The 19,657-nt window shown below is 42.7% G+C and overlaps 1 protein-coding gene across 3 annotated transcripts; it reads left to right on the top strand.

The window, feature by feature from the left end:
• The first annotated feature begins 498 nt into the window (after positions 1-498).
• LOC122882135 (transmembrane protein 74) lies at positions 499-9,264 on the top strand. 3 transcript variants are annotated; one of them, XM_044209185.1, is made up of 2 exons: positions 499-699; positions 3,736-9,264. In XM_044209185.1, exon 2 carries the CDS (start codon positions 3,803-3,805, stop codon positions 4,637-4,639), a length of 837 nt encoding a protein of 278 aa, XP_044065120.1. In that variant the 5' UTR covers positions 499-699; positions 3,736-3,802; the 3' UTR covers positions 4,640-9,264. The 3 variants fall into 3 exon arrangements, with proteins under 3 accessions (XP_044065120.1, XP_044065119.1, XP_044065121.1); XM_044209184.1 differs by lacking the exon at positions 499-699 and adding an exon at positions 2,788-3,095; XM_044209186.1 differs by lacking the exon at positions 499-699 and adding an exon at positions 3,519-3,605.
• The last annotated feature ends 10,393 nt before the right edge of the window (positions 9,265-19,657 follow it).

Here is a 19,657-nt window from a genome sequence, read left to right as displayed (position 1 = left end):
AAGGTTACTTTAATTTGTTTTGTGCAAAGAACAGAGGACCCTGTGCAAAAACACTAAAAGCTTTCCAACTATGTTGCTCTGCATTCCTGATGTATCTCTGCAAGTGGTTCAGTGCTGGCTGCTCTTTCTGTGACAGAACCACACTGTTCTGACTGTTTGCAGCATTTCAGACTCCTTCTTGTTTGTTGCTTTTTTTTGACTCATACAAATACAGCACATTAGCTTTATGAGGCAGATTCAACTGCACATCCGTATTTCCGCCTCTGAAGACGTCTCCTTTTCCTCAGTGAAACCCTCTGGGGCACAGTACAGTACAGAGTACAGAGTACAGTAACTGTTCACTAATGAAACCGACAGCATCCTGCAGATTACTGGACTGCTTTCTCCCGGAGAGACCTCTTGATCTAATCTAAGAATTTGTTTAAGTTTTCTTTCACTAACTACATAACCATGCATGCCTATTGAGCAGTAGTACAATATCAGCATACTTAATGTCCACTTCAAAGTAAAGTTCAGTGAGCTGATATAGTCTACTGGGGCGTTGCGCTGGGAGCAGCTGAGCGGAAATAGACATATGGCTCAGAAGGAATGGAAGAAGAAAAATATTGCGAGATAATGCAAAACATATTGCGAGGGAATGCGGAAGTAGCCTAGTACTCAAAAAAGTTCTTGCTGTGACCTTTAGGGGGCGTCGTACAGGTAAGGTAATGTATACCATATTTCATATTTACTCTTTAATCTAAATGGGTCGTAGGTATATCAAGCTAACGAGCTTTGACAATCGGTTCAGTTATGGGGCGTTCAAGTCCTATGGGATGGATGGAATAGATGAGAAAGATTCACATATTTATGACTCACGTCATTAGACATTACCTGATTTTAGAGTTGGCCAGGTGAGGGTTAAAAATACTGTGCTTTAACAATATAACACCAATGGTTTCCACATGCTTAGCCTACCTCACTACTAGCCTTCTGGTCGCATCATTTAAACAGCCGAAGTGATTTTGCAGTGTTGAGTATTTGGAGCGGTTATGTGAAACCAGATACAAACAAACTGTAGCATAGCTCCTGTTAAATTAGCCAAATCAACTGTATCAGTGTTAATATTCAATTTTATTTAGATGTAACTGCCAGTGATGGAGTTTTTGCAGCCATCTTGCCAACGCTTTGTTGTCACTTCTGTAGTTTTTGTTTTTTTTTCACGAAGATACTATAGCTATCAGAAATTCCTAATATCAGACTGGTGCTAACCATTTTAATTTAGTGATGTGTGTAAATTCAATTTCACGCAGTTCTACTCATTCATATTCACCTATCTCGCTACACAGTCTGCTACTGTGGGACACTGACCAGCCCCAGCAGCTCCTGAAGCAGCTGGAGGTGAAGCGAACTCAGTCACTCCCTCATTCATTCATTCACTTCATAATTCACACACACACACACACACACACACACTGTCCCGCTCTTATTCTTCTCCCTCTTCCTGCTGTATTTGCAGGGACTCTCTGCTTCCCCCCTCCATCACCTTCAGCAGTGCTACATCCATGTCTCATAATCTTTATTCCGTATCTGGGTACATGCCTGTGGCAGGAGACACACTATGAGCATTTACAGGCTTTAAAAGCGCCGACTCCCCAGCCCCCTCTGTCTTCCAAGCCTGGTGTCCTTGCCAGCAGGAAAAGTGGTGCACTGTTGCAGACAGATAGCATCTGATAGTTAGCTGTTGTTCCCCCTCAGATGAGCGCACAGTCAGATGTCAGCTTCCTCTCTCTATCTCTCCGCATAAGACCCACTAAAGTTGACTACAATCTGACCAAACACACCAGAAAGCATTGATTCGCCCGCTGCAACATCATTTCTGGAACAAAAATGATGCAGTAAATCTTTGTTGTCTGTCTCTGACTCCCTCTCTCCCTCACTCTCCCTTTCTCTTTACTCATCTGTTAAATGGAGTCTTGTTGGGAAATGAGCCAAAACCGTTCACCCAGCCACTAGGACTCCAGGAAAAGTGGCGACTATATTTAAAGCTGCTGTCTGGTTGTGCTAAATAAGGTGGAACAGTCAGCAAATGAATATTCAGTTAAAAGTGGGATTAGGCACTTAAATCATCCATGGTGGCCTGCACATCTAGTTTACTTAGTGTCACTCTCCAAGAAAAGTTGTTTATCATTTATCTTTAAAGGTGCTACCAAGACATGGACTCTGAACACGTGGCATAAATGAGATGAACCTCCCAAAGATTTACATTAGGTCACAGATCAGATGACCTATTAGATCTCTAGATTAAACATGGATTAGGATGGCTTTGACATAGTGACCAGTAATCTTCTGAGAGCACAGGAGAACAGATGGTGCATGATACACGGAGTTTAACAACGTTGTTTGCATAGCACTGCTGGATAGATTGCTCTGACATGATGAGGGCATTAACTGGCAACATGCAGTACAGATTGCTGTATGCATGGCCATAGTCTTCAATTGTCTCGTTGTATCTGACAAACATTAGGTCTTGTTTATGTGCTCTGGCATCACTAAGACAGCAAGATCAGTATAATATTCCCATATGATCCCTGTAGGAATTTCAAATGTGTCGGCGGTATTCAGTACTGACTTTATTACCTTATGACACTTTATGGCGCTTGATATTAATTTTATGTCTTCAGTTGTTGGTGGTATTTTTATCTCCTATGGCCTACTAACCTGTTCTTGGCCTCCATAGGAGCTTTACAGTGACATTTCTAATTATCCTAAAATGTTTCCTACGGGAAGCGCACTGCTGGTAAAAATGATCGTTAGGTTTCAGCCTCAGCCTTTGAAATCCTCATCTCGTGAGTGTGTTGACTGGCTGGTAGTGATCTCAATCGGCTCACAGATAGCGGCGCTCCTTTCAGCGCCACAGCGCCGCAGCTGAGGCTCTGTGTGTGGGAGGGACTAACGGTGCGCTCCCCTCAGTGCAGCCTGCAGCCACAGCATCGAGCAGGGAGAGAATATATTCAAAGCATATTAAGGTTTTTGTATCTGTCCCCGTTATGTGCTCTCACCCGCTATAGTGTCTGTGAAGAGGAAAACGGCGGAAGGGATGCCGAAGTAGCGCGGTGAGTGTATTTCTGAGGAGGTTTGTCTTATAGGGATTAGAAACAGATAAAACCGGGTTGTGCATGACTGGTCCACCCTTGTGCAGAGAAGCATCTCACGTCTTCTGCTGGATTCAGATAAAGTGTGCAGGAGTATTCCGACACATATTATGGAAGTACTGGATGTATTTTGTATTAAAACTGGCTGTAGTGTGAAATCATTTCTTGATGATCTTTTTGGAAGTAGACCAACTATGGTTATGTATACATGTCACGTGTGATTTTAGTTTTAGTTTTAGAACAGTTTGTGTTATGCATCCATTCAATAGGCTGTGTCCATTTTAAAACAGAATTAGAATGGGCTATATCTTAAGCTTAAAACATACGTGGATTGTTTTCCTAATTGGATACTGAGGCATTTGGCTAATCACAGCCACTATAAGCGCCTTTCATGAAGGGTCCACGGATTTTTCTTAAACGATCCAATCAACTTTAAAGTGGTGTTGATTTCAGTATGGCCTACCTATAAAGGTATGTGCACAGTTACAAATTACGCATAAGTGTTTGCGCATTGTGGATATAAGGTTTCACGCTTTACAATGAGGGTAATCTAATTAAGATGCACCATGTAACTTAGAGCTGGCGTGTGTCCTCTTATTAGGGATGCTGTGGGGTGAAAACATCGTGGAAGGAAGGCTCAGAGTGAACCTGCGGGTGGTGAAACACGAATGGCTTCTCCAGAGCTGCTTCCCACGGATGAGGGAGGCAAACAGCCCGATCATCCCGACGTCCTTGACCGGGTTTCCAGCGCGCTGCATGTCCGCAAATCAACAGGAGGAGCGCTCCCGGGGGAGGGCGGCTGTAACCCGGCCCGCAGCTGCCATGAACGGTGTCATTCAGCACCAAGGACGGCGCCGCGCAAGGGAGAGGCGGAGGTTAAACTCGGTCACCTCGGCGAGGAGAAAGTCCGGGTTTGTTGCGACGAGGAATTAGAGACATCTTTTACCTATATTGATGAGAATGTTAACCTGCGACTGGCCAGCCCGGAGACTAGTTGTAAAAGTACTCACAGACCCGTGCGCAACGGTGAGCTTTGCTCCGAGACTTTCCCGGAGTTTTCCTTCATGTCCGAGGATGATCTCTCCTTTGGAGAGGGCTCCGGGACTTCTATAGACTACGGGTTTATCAGTGCAGTCACGTTCTTGGTGACCGGGATCTCCTTGGTGATCATCTCCTACGCCGTGCCTCGGGATGTGGTGGTGGACCGTGACAGCGTGTCGGCGAGGGAGATGGAGAGGCTGGAGATGGAGAGCGCCCGGATAGGTGCTCACCTGGATCGGTGCGTCATAGCGGGACTGTGCCTGCTCACGCTGGGCGGCGTGGTGCTCTCCACGCTGCTGATGATTTCCATGTGGAAGGGGGAGATGTACAGGAGAAAGGTCATCGCTTATTCCAAGCGTTCGGCCAAACAGTATGGCTCTATCAGCCTGAAAACTAGATCCAGTCCCAGCCATTCTTCTGCGCACTTGTCCATGGAGGAGGAAATAGAGGAAACTTTGACTTAAAATGCTGCTCTGCATATAAACCTTTTGTGTATAACTGAGGAATGAATGCCATTCACACACATTCTTTAACATATTGTAGCCTAAACTGTGTTCAAAGTGTAAGTCTGCAACATTTTTGTCTTATACTGTAGAAATAGCTTGGATACTGTATAATATATCCACATGGCAAACAGAAAAGACAAGAAAAGCACTCAAATGCAAAGTGAACAATAGCCAGAAAAAAAATTATGTGGTATCATTGTTCCCAAATTATTTAAAATGGCACCAAACCATATAATTGACTAGGGAGAATGTTAAGAGCGTTGTGTCACAAACCCGGGATGCAATCTCTGAGAGCTTCCATGTATTATTAAGGCTGTTCATATTTAATGCGAATGTTGTGCACAGACACATTCCAGGAGGTAAGTGTGTGTCCAGGGCAGGAGAGTGGGAGTAAGGAGGGGGTGTAAAGCTGTCCCTGTCCACTGCGATATGGGAGAATCAGCTCAGTGGTCTGCATGGTAATATCCAGTGACAGTCCCTCTCTGGTGCAGTGCTGAGATAAGCCAGTAAACCCGGCTTTGTGCATCTGGGCCAAAGCTCCACGTCCGTTTGATTGTAGTGAGCAATTTGACTGCATCTGACAGCGCTGACATACACTGTACACCGTCCTCTGCGCTCGCTCGATCCTCTCTGCTCTTCTTCTCCTCCTTCTTCCCTCACCTTCTCGCTCTCTCTGCCACAGGAGACTGTCTTTCCTCCTGCGGTTTTTCAGTGCTCTCCTCAACACTGTAAATTCACACTGTAAGCGTGTGGAAAGGGTCCTGGACGACCACAGCCAAGTGCCTGTGACATTTCAAGGTTGATGAGCCTTTCCTTACATGTCTCCTTTCATTTTCTCTTTCTCTCTACGTGAGGATGGACTTAAGAACACCTAATCACACATGAAAGAGTTGCCCTATTTCCAAAACCTTAAGCCTTCACTACTTCAAAGAGCTAATTACATTTCCAAAGTGAGGTATCATTCATTTTAAAAGGTTATATTTGATGTTATCATGGTGATTTACTGACTAAAATATTGCAGATGACACAAAAAGCTTAGGAAAAGAGGTTTATCATGTGCAGACTTGCTAAAAATGTTAATGCCCCAGTGTCCAGGCAAGTCAGAGACACCAACTTCCTTTTCTTGGTTGAGGAAAATTTTAGTTTTCTGTCTCAGCTAAGTCCATGTAAAAGCAACCTTCTCTTTCTCCCTGACAGTTGTTAATGCCGTCTGAAGAGGCCTGCAGAAAAGAATGCCACGCAAATAACTTGGGAAGCCGTCATTTTTCATGTATGCTACCCTGTAAGACTCATGAATCATGCATGAACCACTAGAATCATTCATATTTGCATATATTCATATACACAGCCACAAATGTTGCATTACGCAAGACAAGTGCTAGTGATTCTTATGCAGTGTCACTGTTACCTTGGTTTCTTGTCCTTTCATTTTCTGGGCTGTGTGACCCTATTTCAAGGCTTACATTCGAAACGACATGAGTCAGCCTCTATTAATGAGATGCGTAGGCTGATTACTCTATGGTAAATAGCTCCAGGCCACACCATTGCTGCGCTTTCACTGCGAGTTGCATTGCTTCTACGTATTCTAAATGCCAGTCAGTGCACAGACAGACGAATCGGTGTATTTCAAAGTGAAAAGACTGGATCACTGGAGTCTAATGAGGTATTCAGCCAGCATTATCATTCAAAAATCATGTGTTGCAGCAATGAACTAATGCAAGTTATTATAGCTTTTCATTTTCTGTGTCTGTGACCACAGAGCTGACAAATGTGTGCACATCCCTGAAAAACTAGCTATTACTTCCTGAAATGGCAATAAAATGCCAAATGAAGGGGATTTCCAGCAAAGGTAATAAAAAATTAATGATCCATATGAGGCAATGTTGTCCTGTTCCCTTCACAGAAGCTGTAAATCCTCAACCAGTATTACAGATGTTAAAGTGATATTTCATTTAGCGAGCTTTCCTGGTGTTGTTGGCTGTTGAAACAAGGTGCGATGCCCAAGTGCTGGACACTCATTTTTTACCACTTCCTTTTTCTTTCCCTCTCACCAATATATTCATGTAAAATGAAACTTAAAGGGCAGCCAACAACAATGCTACTAATGCCAAAAAATATGTATGATAATATCGAGCAATTAATTCAAACTCCACCAATATAAAGGCTACATTACACATGTAGTACATCAGTGCTTTCCATCAGAGTCATTTTCAGAGGTGGCATCATCTGTGAGAATGTCACTCTTGTAACACACAGAGGATCATAAATGCCTGAGGGAAGATATTAACATTACAGACTTCAAAGAGACTCATCTGCAGCATGTAATGCACTACACTGTACATTTTCAGACATATACTATTTCTCCCCCTCTCTCTCCTTTTCTTTCTTAACAGGAGGACAGGCCCTGTCCTCCTCCGTAGTTGGCACTGTGCCTCACAGCCAACACCAGGCTTCCCCTCATACAGCCAACTAAACGTGTTTGGGGGATTTAATCAGGGATTTGCTTGAAGCAACAGCATTTTACACGCCAAGCTCAAGTGTATTTCCAGAGGTTTCATGCATAAGCTCTTTATCCTTGAGCAGTGCACGGCTAAATCACCCTTATTGATATTTGGTTGGCTCCTCTGTAAGTCAATCCCTTCAGGTAAGGTTGAAGCCTGCTGCCATCAGCTAATTTCCTAAAGGTGTTAGTACACTCCTCCATGTTGTCAATGCTGATACGCTCTGTGTGTGCACGAGTATGTGTGTATTTGTATGACTTTGCATAGGTGTTGTGTGTCACCTTAGATTAAAGAGCTGCTGACCTTAAAATTTCATTTCAAACCGTTTTTGTGGAGACATTTAGTGTCCAAAGAGGGTCTGAAAAGGCTTTGCCACCCTGGGAGGAATACAAGTCATGCAGACAAGACAAGAGGAAGCTACGTAACACTGAGATACTATATATGGAGCACAAGGAAAAGCTTATTCACTTTCTTGCCGAAAGTTAGATGAGAATATCCATACTACTCTCATGTCTGTCTGTTCAAGATGGAGCTACAGCCATCAGCTTATCTTAGCTTAGCATAAAGACTGGAAACAGGGGGAAACAGCTAGCCTGGCTCTGTTAGAAAATTCACCTGCCGGATGAGCTATTTTGGGTGCCCCTTCTTCCAGAATCAAAGGCCCCATTCATTTTTCCAATAGACAATGTTACGTGACTCATAGTTTGAGCCCTTCGATGGCTTGGATCGGCATGAATCTCTCCCAGTCAAATCATCAGAGCTGTTTTAGAAAATATCTGGTTCTTTGATAAAAAGTCAAAGGTAAAAGCCTGTGTACATAAAAACTTTGAGGTAGATGTTAACAACGATCCCAAGGTTGATTTCAGCATGAAACATCCAATCGCTGAGCTAAAAATTCAGTAACACCGCTAACAGCAGGTGACAGCTAAAGATCACGGCGTTGAAAAATGTAATCTGCAGCTTAAATAAATTCACTTTTAAATCCTGGGTCAATTATGGATGTATCTAGTAACTATGGCATAAGGCATGTATTCAGCAACATGGGTATTGTAGTATTTAGAGCCGGCCTCATGTCAAAATGATCGATAAAACATGATTTCTCAGAGTCCCGTGTTTCTATGTTAAGTATCCATTGAGGGTATCGTTTAAAGAAAAATGTGAAATGGAACACAGAATGGGGAAAAGCACTTCCCGAACCAGCGGCCCCTCCCACTTTGCAACTCTATTAACACATCTTGTTTATATCTTGTTTGTTTAATCCATACAGAAACCGAAGTGTAAAAATGACAAGTTGTTTGTTTTAGGAGGGGTTACGTGCAGGACTATTTTTTGGCTCGGCACACTGACTACCTGTAGTCTCCGCTGGTTGCCTTGAAACCTAACGCTGACGACAAGACTCCTGGAGGTCACTGCGCCCGGCCAAGAAATAGTTCCACACATAACCCCTCATAAAACCACAACTTGTCGAGATATAACGTCTTCCCTGTTTCCCCGTCTTTATGCTAAGATAAGCTAACCGGCAGCTGGCTGTATCTTCAAATTTAGCATACAGACATGAGTGGCATCTATCTTCTCATCTAACTCTTAGCAAAAGAGTGGATAAGCATATCTCCCAAAATGTCAAACTATTCCTTTAATACTGTGCCATGTATATGCAACTATGTGGTGTGTGCACTCAGGCTTTAAGCTAAAAGTAGAAAGAACTGCCTCTCTTTTGTTATACATATTAGATATATTCATATCTGTGGTGAGCTTGCCCTCCATCTATTAGTGGATAGTGAGGCCAAAAAAAATAAAAAATCCACTTCGATTGATTCCTTTGGAGTGGAAGACTAAAGCCAAACTCCTCAGGGATATGAATTCATTCTTGGTTGCTCCCTCCACTGCCTTACCCAGACAGGATATTTTTAGTCAATGTGCATATTGGATTTTTGGAAAGCTCATTGTATTGTAAATGTAGTCCACAAAGCTCATTGCTAAGGATGTACTTAGCCTGGCTGTTTTACATTTAGCCTGCAAAAACATCCTTGTTCAGCTCCTGTGGTTTCATTACTACATGACATTAAAGCTCATGAAAGATAAGTTTATTCTGCCTGTGTGTGTTTTCTTCAACTCAGTTTATTATGAGATGCCCCCTCTTCATCAGTACTGGCTTTTCCTCTCCTTTCTCTTGTGCCATACTATTTTGAAATCCTCGGTGGTTCAGCAGTTTCCTATTCTGCATAGTGAAACTGAACAAAACCTTATTCTTACAAGAAAGGACCACAACTACCGCTCAGTGTCAAATCGATTCACGTCTCTGGTCAGCCAAGTTCTGCATGCTTGATGCTGAAACAGTCCTCAGAATCGCCTTGTCATTCGCTCACTGGTCAACCTCACTGATGCCAGCACTCAGGCCTGCCATAACCAGACACTGGAACGTCTGCAGAGCCATTTCCTGTGTTGTACTTGGCACCTTAAAATCACTTTCTGAGACGGATAAATTATCAGCGCTTTGGCCGCTATGGTAGATGAGAGAGGAAATGAGGTGATCGGTTGGATCAATCTTACAGTAAAACCACTCAACCACTGCAGAAAGGCAATACAGGTTACATCTCTCTCTGTCTCTCTCAGCCTGTCTGATCATCCACAGTGAAAATGTAAAATGGCCCTGCCCCTGCCAGTGATGTGGTTGCATAGTGGCTGCTTTAACAATAACATTACTATCATATTTTCAATGAGCTGAATGCCTCCTCAGCTTAGCAGATTCGGGTAATGTAGACATATTGCACAAACAAATCACAAGCTTGGTTCACCTCTTGATCACCTCGCTGTTTAGCCCTTTCTGTTGTAAATCACACAGTCTTGCTGGGCTCCTTTGATTTAATTTGTATCAAATTGCTAATGCAGTTATTTGTCATGCATGGCCTCCCGTGTATGCTTGTTTCCCCCATTATGCCTATGCGTTTACCTCTAATTACAGTAAATAATGACTGCTTGCTAGTTTGCTGCAGTAAATACTGTAAGTGGGCTAGAGTGTGGCCTTTAGAAAGACATCAGTGAGCCAAGAAAACAGCTTGTTTATCCTCTCCTACAGCATCTGAACAACAGAACACAAAGGAAAGGCATGAGCAATCTGCCACATTTATATACACAAAGTTTACATTTCTACAGACATTTCTTCAAATACAACTGCCTCACTGGTTGAGTTAAACCTCAATGGAGCCAGCAACATGAGTAAACTAAGACTCTCCAGCCACGCTAGCAGCTCTGGGAAGCTATACAGCGACATAGAGTTGGCTTCACAACAAATTATTTCATGTGTCCATACATTTATGACATATTTTCTTTTTATGCCCATCTTTTCCTTGAAAGCTTTTGTTCAGTGTGTTCAGATGGCCAGTGAGATCAACTAAAAAAGCGAGGTCTGCCAAGATTGGTGGTTCGATCCCAGGCTTCCCTCAGCCCACATGTTGAAGTGTCCTTGGGCAAGAGACTGAGCCCCAAATTGTAGTAATAGTAGTACAATAGTAGCTTCAGAACTGTCCCACGACTTGCCAGCACACATCTGCGTGGCAGTGGTAGATTATGTCCCTGTACAGTATTGTGGATCAATTTCCGACAGGAAAGCCTGAAACTCCTGGTGATTAAATGCTCTTGATCGGATGAGATTAATAGTTGTCACCACGGTAGCCTGCTCATCACATCACCCAGCTGGGTGGCTCTAGCACAGAGCTGGATGCCATTCCATTCCACACATGTCATGGCTGGAGCCTGATTGGTTGTAACTGTCTGCTTTTCGCTTTCTCTGTAACACCACCATGTCTATGTCAGTGACTGGCAAAGACTTTTCGACATAGATAGAGCTCACAAGCAATCTACACATAGTGACAGTGACACCTAGCATTCACAAAAGGAACTGCATTTTAACAGTCAGCTGGCCAAGAATAATTTTAATTTTAAAATAACTCAACTGGGCGCCATATAGTATTAAGATGTTGGGCCACACATGGCCTGCGGGACGTAGTTCAGAGACCCCTAGTTTAATAAGGCAGACTAACCCTATCCCTAGAGCCATGCCACTAGCATGGCTAAAAACAGCAAAAAAGCTGATCTTCTAATTAGCCATATTAGCCTACCTGGTGCTGACCTTTACAAGATCATGAATGTCATGGTCATAAAGTAATGACAAAATGCCACTGCCATTGTAATTTAATTTATATTTCGACCAGAGTTATTTGCCATTCAAGTTTGCCATTTATCCAGCTTGTGCTTAGACAAAAACTGTAGCTTGCTGGCTCCACCCACTGGGGTTTAACTCAACCAATGAGATTATTTCTACGTCCAAAACATGTATTTTGAACTGCATATCCATTATCCATATCCAATCTGCTTGTGTGCATGTTAGCATCTGTCCCTCAGCTCGAAGGGGAGAAATCAGCTCTAGACAATCTGCTCTGTTTAGACTAAGAACTGGGCAGCAGATAGAGAACAGGCTGGACGCAGTCAGCAGCGGTGTTGGGTCTGAGGCCGAGACCAAAAGCAGACACTGCAGAGCTGATTGTCTTCGCTGCATTTCATTTGCCTCCAGTGTTGTGTTACCAGTGAACATAGGACTGCTGAGAGATGATACTGGCCAGTGGAGAGCCCCAGCAGGATGTGGAGAGGGAGGATGCTCACAGGGTGAACACACACGGAAACACACACATACGCTCTCACACATGCACATATAGTTGCGTGTATTCAATTTGACACATTACCTTTCAGCAGAGTTCAGTGGTATGCTTTTCTTACATAAGAAAAGATTAATTTCATGGATCGCTGTGGGTAAACTGGGTTATTGCAAAGGTCCAGAAGAAGAAACAAACCTACATTACAAAAAATAGAATATCAGTGACAGAGGCGGTATTCAGATCCTTTACTTAATTAAAGCAGCAATGCCGTAATGTAAAAATATTTTACATTAAGTCAAAAGTCCTGCATTTAAAACGTACTTACAGTAAGTGAGACTATATGTATTATGAGAAAAATGTACTTAATATACTAACAGTATGTTTTGCAGAATTATGTTTTTCAGAGGTATATCTAAATCACTGGATTTGTAATACTGATGCACAAATGTAAATATTCAAGTACAGTAGAAGTACCTCTAAATTGCACTTAGTACTTGAATAAAAGCACTCAAATAGTTACTTTCCAACACTGTAAAATACAATACAAACAATGAATATAAAATAAAAAGAAATGGGGTTGTACAATACAAATGGCAATTCAAAAATAATAGTAATAAAAATAAACTTTATTTACATTTACAAAATACCTTTCATGCACAAAATGCAGGTCAAAGTGCTTTACAAAATAAAAAAGAAAAGACTGAAAAATGTTTACATTAAAATATTATATATTATAAATATTATAAAATCTTAAAATACATTTAAAAAGAGCAGGGAAACAAAAACAAAAAATGTTTATTTAATTCAAAAAGAAAAATAGAATAAACAAAATCACTGAAAAACAGTAAAAACATTGTAACAACAGTAACACTAGCAATTATCATTATTAGGTAAAAGCAAAGCTGCAAGAGAAAAAATTGTTTTCAACATTCACTTGAAAGCCTCAGTCAATGTTGCTGTCCTCAGATTAAGGAAGAGAGTTACACAGCTTGGGTCTAGCTTCACTGTAGGTGTTTGTCTTAGTTTTTGGTACTGTGAGCATTCTGTGTGAGCTATAACTGATGTATAGACTTGGTATTTATAGACCTGTGAACAGTATCAGAATCAGAAGACAACGAGAAATGATGACTGTACCACTGATAACAAATGATGGAGAAATAATTGCTTAAGGCCAGATCCTAAAAACTAAAATAATTCACCAATAATCCTCATTGTCTCATTGTAGATTGTGATGAGGGAAGGCAACATTCATCTTCATGAACAATCACTTTTATTAATTTTACTAATATGTACCAGTACCAGTATCTGCATGCCTCAGAGTCCTCAGAGCAATATCAGTTACATATATGGTGATAATAATCACTGTACTTGGATTAAAATCACCCATGTACGTACAGCAGTTTTGCTTTCATCTAAACTATATTCTGCCATTTTAATAGCTGAAGACAACCTGAAGATGGCAGCATTAGACTTTACAATGCAACCTGCAGCCTGAACCCAAAGCATCGCACTTATTGCCCTGTCAGCATCGAGAGTCTGATGCTCTAGGAATAGCCTGTGTGAAATCCCTATATTACAGCGCTGAGCTCTGTAAAAATCACTGTGGTTCTGTAAAAATGTACATGCTTAAAAAAAATGACGTGAAAGTTTCAAGCAAGCCACTCTACCCTCTCTCATCAATGTATTCACTCTCCTGCAATCTATTGGCATGCCCATGAGTACATTTATAAATGCAGGCAGCACACAACTTCCTCTGGAGGTTTCCTCTTAGAAACCTTCCATCCTCAGTGTGGTATTGTGCAACATCTGGCTCCGGCTGTGTATTGAACGAGGGGTGTGTGTGTGTGTGTGTGTGTGTGTGTGTGTTGTTGTAGTGTGAGTTAAGTGCACAGGTCTTTTTAAGGACGTCTTGTTTGTCCCAGTGAGCATTTACCGTCAAGTGGTGCTCTAACGTTCGAGGAGAGCGAGCATCTGTCCCGGAGGAGATCAACCAGCCAGAAACTGAATAATTCATCTGGGCCTGTGCCTCCTCAAAGCACCAGAAGTCTGGGCTGATGGATGAGAGGTTATAAAACACTCTTCTACCTCCAAAGATTTTCTTCTTTCACCTTGCCTTGCTCTTCTTCTAACCTCTGTCTTCTTGCTGTTACTTTCCAATCGCTCTGACCCTTTTCCTTCTGCGCTTCCAGTTTTAATCATCTCTTTCCTTCCTCTACAATCCTTGTCTCTCATTTTTCAATTTCACAGTTTTTTCTACCTTTCTGCCTTGGCACCGAAAGTGTTATGCAACTGATATACAGATGATGATGCCCTGGATCTGATGTCCTAACACAATAATACCTCCACCCTGCTAACCTCCCTCCCCTCCTCCCTCGATGCTCTGCCGTGAAGGGGGCTCTTTGCGGGAAACTCTAGCATACAATCGTATCTGCTCACATCTCAAGTTTCCCAGTGGCACAGCGCAACGATGCGAGGCAGTGCATTCTCATCATCCAAACCTTCAAATTTGCTTTTCTCCTCCTCTTCCACCACCACCACCACCACTTCACTCTCCCCCTCTTTCTGGAACTCTTCTCTCCTCTCCCTTCTTCTCATGTTTCCCTTTCCTATATTCACCCAACTCATGCTCCACCTTGCAATGATGTAGAGGAAAATCAGGTGGGAAAAGTGACTGCGAGGAATTGAAATCATGCAATGCAGGTATTAACTTGACCTATAAGACATCCATGTAGCCAATAAATCTGTCAGACAGGGATGTACATGTCAGGGTGTCTCTGCTAGTGATTTTGGAATTTTGCTTTAATAAAGCTTTCCTCCTCTGCTAATTGATAATGTATCCCCTCCTTCCCCTTGACAATGCAGAGCATGTGGGTTTGCTCAGGAGCAGCTGTTAGTCTTCTTTTACAGAAAAGAAAATATCTCACTGGCAGTTTCATTCTGAATGCCTCAACATCAACATTATTGTTACAATTCATTTTACAAACACGTAAAGAGGACAGTAAGAAGAAGCAATGCAACTCTGTCTTAGTTTATGAACAGTAAGATACTGTATGTTGTTAATGTGGTTGTGCTGATTAGCATAATGACCTGAAAGTAATTGCCTTACATTACTAATTACTCAACAATAGAAGCAATTAGTTACCTTACTTACTTACTTGTCCTGCTCCATCACTGGTGCCTTCCAACAATTCCAAAGTCCCACACATTATCTTCTGTATTTAACATGTGGAGATAGAAAATAAGACCATCAACAGCTAGCACCAGCTGTTACCTACTGGTTGTGTCCTCACATTAAAGCTGCAAGGTTAACACACGTTTCTGAATGTGACAGTGTCTAGCTTGCCAGCTAAAAAGACAAAACATATAAATATGGCAGTTACTGATGAAAGACCTCCAGGTTAGGGGTTTGGGCGTGGCGTGAAAAAAAGCCACCCCATAACAAATGTTCTGTTACAGAAACTCCAAAGAGCTACCAAATAAGGAGGGAGCTCAGTGGGGCCTGATGTCCCGTGGGATGAAGATGATTAAGTACCTGCCTCCAGCCCCGGCGACATGCTAAAGTCTGGCGTATGCTTGAAACTAACTAGTTCGTACAATGTGTCCTCGAACCACGACAAAAGCAAAAAGTGTAGCTGCTCGAAATGGCCACCCTCAAAGGCGAGACCAAAAGCCTGTCGTCATAGAAAGGAAGACTTGATGAATCCTACAAATGGGTTAACTGTACACACTTTTGGGCAATCTCTCCTTAAAGGCATTCATGGTGTTAAGATGGAAGTAGTTGCATATAAAACGAAAAAAGAGAGCTTGAGAGCGAAGTTAAAATCATGCCTACTTTCTCACCTCTGCACAGTTAGGCTATCACTGCATGAAGTGGGCGCGCTTGTTGGAATTTGGGTTTTGGAAAGTTATCGAGAACTGTCGAACGCATCCCCTCCAATTCTGACATAGCAAGGGTGTAGGGGGTGTGGGGTTCCGATGCAATTCGATCATCTGGCAAACACTTCGGTTGAAGCACACTGAGTAACTTAGCATGTCCTGGACCGGCCACTGAACACACAGACAGGTTTCGGACACTATTCACCCCTCCAACAAGCAATTTGGTTAAAACACACAGAAACCTTTAGATGAAGGAAGAGGTTAAGCGCGCTTCAACCGACTCACAAGGAATAAGACCTCTTCGATGTCAGAGTAGGGCAATCTTGTATCGAGAGAGACTTTAGAGGTAAAATCCACAGTATACTGGAGCACATGGAAATATGTTGATCAACTACTGTTACTAATACTGATTCAATGTGAACTTCAACCCTAAATTATGCACAATAAGCCTGCTGTCACTCCTATGCGGACAAAAAAGTTTCTTTTATCACTGTGCTGCTATGAGACAGACTGTAGATGATGTAATGAAGTCTTTGGAGTCAACAATGCACTGAGGCCAATATGGATTAAAAGTCTAAATTCAGTTGCTAGTGCTGATACATTACGTCACCCCTTGTGTGCTGTTATTCATTTCTTGCAGCGTAATTGAAGCAGCCACCAATGATGTCATCTAAACACAGGACTTCCATTCAGAAGTTGTTTTGTTGCTCCCGTACATGACCAGGCGGACCAGCCCCATCACCATAACTCTAATAAATTGACTGGATATGGTGAGCTGAGAGCGTACTTGGCCTCCACTGAGGAGATTGGCAGGTGTTTGATATTCACTGAAGGCTATACACCCCCCGCATCTCTGTCTTTCAGTCCCCCAAAAAGGCACGTCTGAGTCTAAATTATAGACTACGAAACTTGGAACACGTCAGGAACAACGGATGAGTCATCTTGGACAGACAGTGACAGAGGCGACTACCTCTAACCCAACCACTCATGAGATTAATGACCTATCAGCCTGTTTATTGACACAAACAAAATGACTCCTCTTTACTTATGCCAAGGGTCTCTCTCTCTTTTCATCCCCGTGTAATGTCTCTCACTCTGTCACTCTGTCCCCCTCTCTCACTGTTGTGGTGGCCAAGGTTAGAGAGGCGCAATGAGAAAGGGCGGGGAGTCGGAAAAGAGATGGAGAGGGGGGTCTAAACAAATCTCTGTCCTGCCAGGACGTCCTCCTGCCAGGGTTTGTCTAAGGCTGGAAGGGATGAAGGAAGGCAGGGCCGCTGGGTGGGGAGGGTGGTGTGGAGGTAGGGGGTGATGGGGAATGACGTGATCCCCTTTATCCTGGCCAATAAAACAGAGTGGCCGGTGAGATCCAGATCCGTACGTGCCGTCAAATTCAATAAGGTAGTGCTTTAATGTTTTCTTTTAATCAACCAAATTGCATTACACACTGCCTCCGATGCGAGGCTCCACGGTGAAGAGGAAGGGGGGACAGGAGAGTCGTAGCTGCGAGGATGGGGACGGTTGGTGTTGGGGGAGCTGGAAGCACCAAGAGGGGCATTTCCAACATCTAGAGGAATTTTGTTGCATGTATGTTGAAGTATTTCTACTGTACAGGCCCACTCAAAATTGCTCCTCCTCCGGCTCCCCTTCAATGAGAGGAAGCAGGGGCCAGTGTGAATTCAGGGTCAGACTGGGGACAGACAAGGTGTACAGACAGACTACGTCATTCTGCTAATAAATGCCAGCTCAACTTTTAGAGCATCGGCTGCTTTAAAGGCAGAACACTCTCCTCCCTCCTGGACGATGGTGTCTCTTATCATGAGCAATGCCCTCGGCAGTGCCTTCCTCCCCTCCTCCTCTTCCTCCTTTCCTTCCTCCAACAACTTCCTCCTCATCATTCTCTCCTCCTCACCCTCACTGACCTCACTCCCCCACCCGATATGACTCACCCTTTAGTGAAGGTACATCAGGAATGCTCTTCTAAACACTTCATCATCAAAACCCCTTTTTCTTCTCCAAGGCTGGGGGGAAGAACGCAGCACCCAGCCGGACAGTGAGGGATTGTATATCTGCGCCATGTACCGTAGTAATCACCAGTCCCCGGATCAGCTTGCTGCCCCAGTCCACTAGAGTTACTGGGATTTTAATTCTGATTGGGGTTTTACAGTTGGATGTTTCATTCCACCTTGGCTCAGTTACTGCTGTTGCCCGGAGGATTACAGCCTGCTGCCGCTGTCGGCCGTTCCTCCGTGGACAGATGAAACTTCACAGAGAGCAGTAATCCACCGAAAAAGGGTGGCTTTGCTGCTCAGCTGCCTCAGCCACAACTTTAAAGCCAGCTGACATTTAACATAATGATCAGTCAGAGTGGCCGAGCGTTTACACACGGGAAAGGTTTCCCGGACACAATTAGACCACAGTCCTAAAAATGAATCACAATACACAATACCATAGTGTAGTTCCTCTATCCATCTAATGGTAACCTGTGAGTGGAGTGACTGGAAGAAAAGCCTCAGTCTCAGCTGTGATATTACAGTGGTTTATCCACAAAGCTTGAAAAGATGACCACAGTTACAACTGCACAGTGAATAGTCTAGGATACAGGCTGCATTTTGGTTTTAGCAATCCATCCTGGTATGAGTCATTTACGGTATGCTATTAGACAGAGGGGTTACCCAAGTTTTCCAATGCTAAAACAGCACAGTGATTGCAAGAATGTAATCCCTCACTCCATCTAATCAACATTAAAGAAGCAGACAGAATCACAACTTCTGTCACTTAAACTACAATACAAGTGCGCAATATGACCCAAACACTTATATTGATAAAATGTTGGTTAATCAGCTGCCTTCTCACAATTCTGTCATGCTTGCCTCCTGGGTCATTTACTGGCCAGAATGCTTGCTTAGTCTTAGGGTAGCCAATGGGCAAGCTCTGACGAGGCAGGACTCCTGGCCAATAAATGAGCAGGAATGAGAGAAATTTAAGGAAGCATTTCATTTCAGTTGTTTTATAAATTGTTTTAATTGTTTAATTGTTTTATAAATGACCTATTTATTTTAGGGTTTATGCTATAGACGTTTCGGCTCCCATCCGGAAGTCATTCTCAATGAGAATGACTTCCGGATGGAACATCCTTGATTCTGAAAACAGTGTCCAGATGACTACGACTGAAACCTTTTCTACGATAGAACACTCCTGGACGAATGAGGGACTACACCGTCTTAGGGTTTATGCTATTAATTTCATGCTTTTGCTTATGTTGTTAATCGCTGTTATGTTTGACACATTTCAGGATTGTGCCTTGCCTTGTCAAGTTGGAAAGATTGGAAAAATTCCCATGAACATTCATGTCATCAGACATCTCGAGTTGGTCGTGTGAGGGTTAAAAATACTGAGGGTTTAAAATACTGCGCATTAAATTTGTGTTTTAATTACCTTGAATGACGGACTTTGGCAGACCGAGGCATCCATGTTTCTTTGGTTTTCAAGCACTACTGTATTATTAGGTGAGCCATATTGGAACTTTCAGAGAAATTGAAGTTTCCTTGTCGTAATTAAGACGTTGGATGTTAACATGAACGCTGTTTACAAGATGCAAACTGGTAATTACAGTAACTCCACCATGACATGAATGTAGTGTATGTCTGAAACTTGTACTGCATGAGTTTTATGGACATTTAGATTCTGTGAAACCTTAAAAATCTTTTTTATGTCTGTACAAAATATCATGTAACGGTGAGTAAAATAGAAATAGATTTAAATTTAATTTAAAAATATATATGTAATCTACAATAAACTCTGGGTTAACCATTAACCTAAGCAACAACTTTCACCATGACTGCATACGATCACAGAGTCCAGCAGAGCTGCATGTCAGGATGTGACTAGACACTGAAAACAGCAGAAGAATGCAAACTGAAACAACAACAGCATGCTGCATGGTTCAT

This window comes from Siniperca chuatsi, linkage group LG9 (assembly GCF_020085105.1).
Source record: "Siniperca chuatsi isolate FFG_IHB_CAS linkage group LG9, ASM2008510v1, whole genome shotgun sequence".
Taxonomy (NCBI): Eukaryota; Metazoa; Chordata; class Actinopteri; order Centrarchiformes; family Sinipercidae; genus Siniperca; species Siniperca chuatsi.
This window is presented reverse-complemented; position numbering and strand designations above follow the sequence as displayed.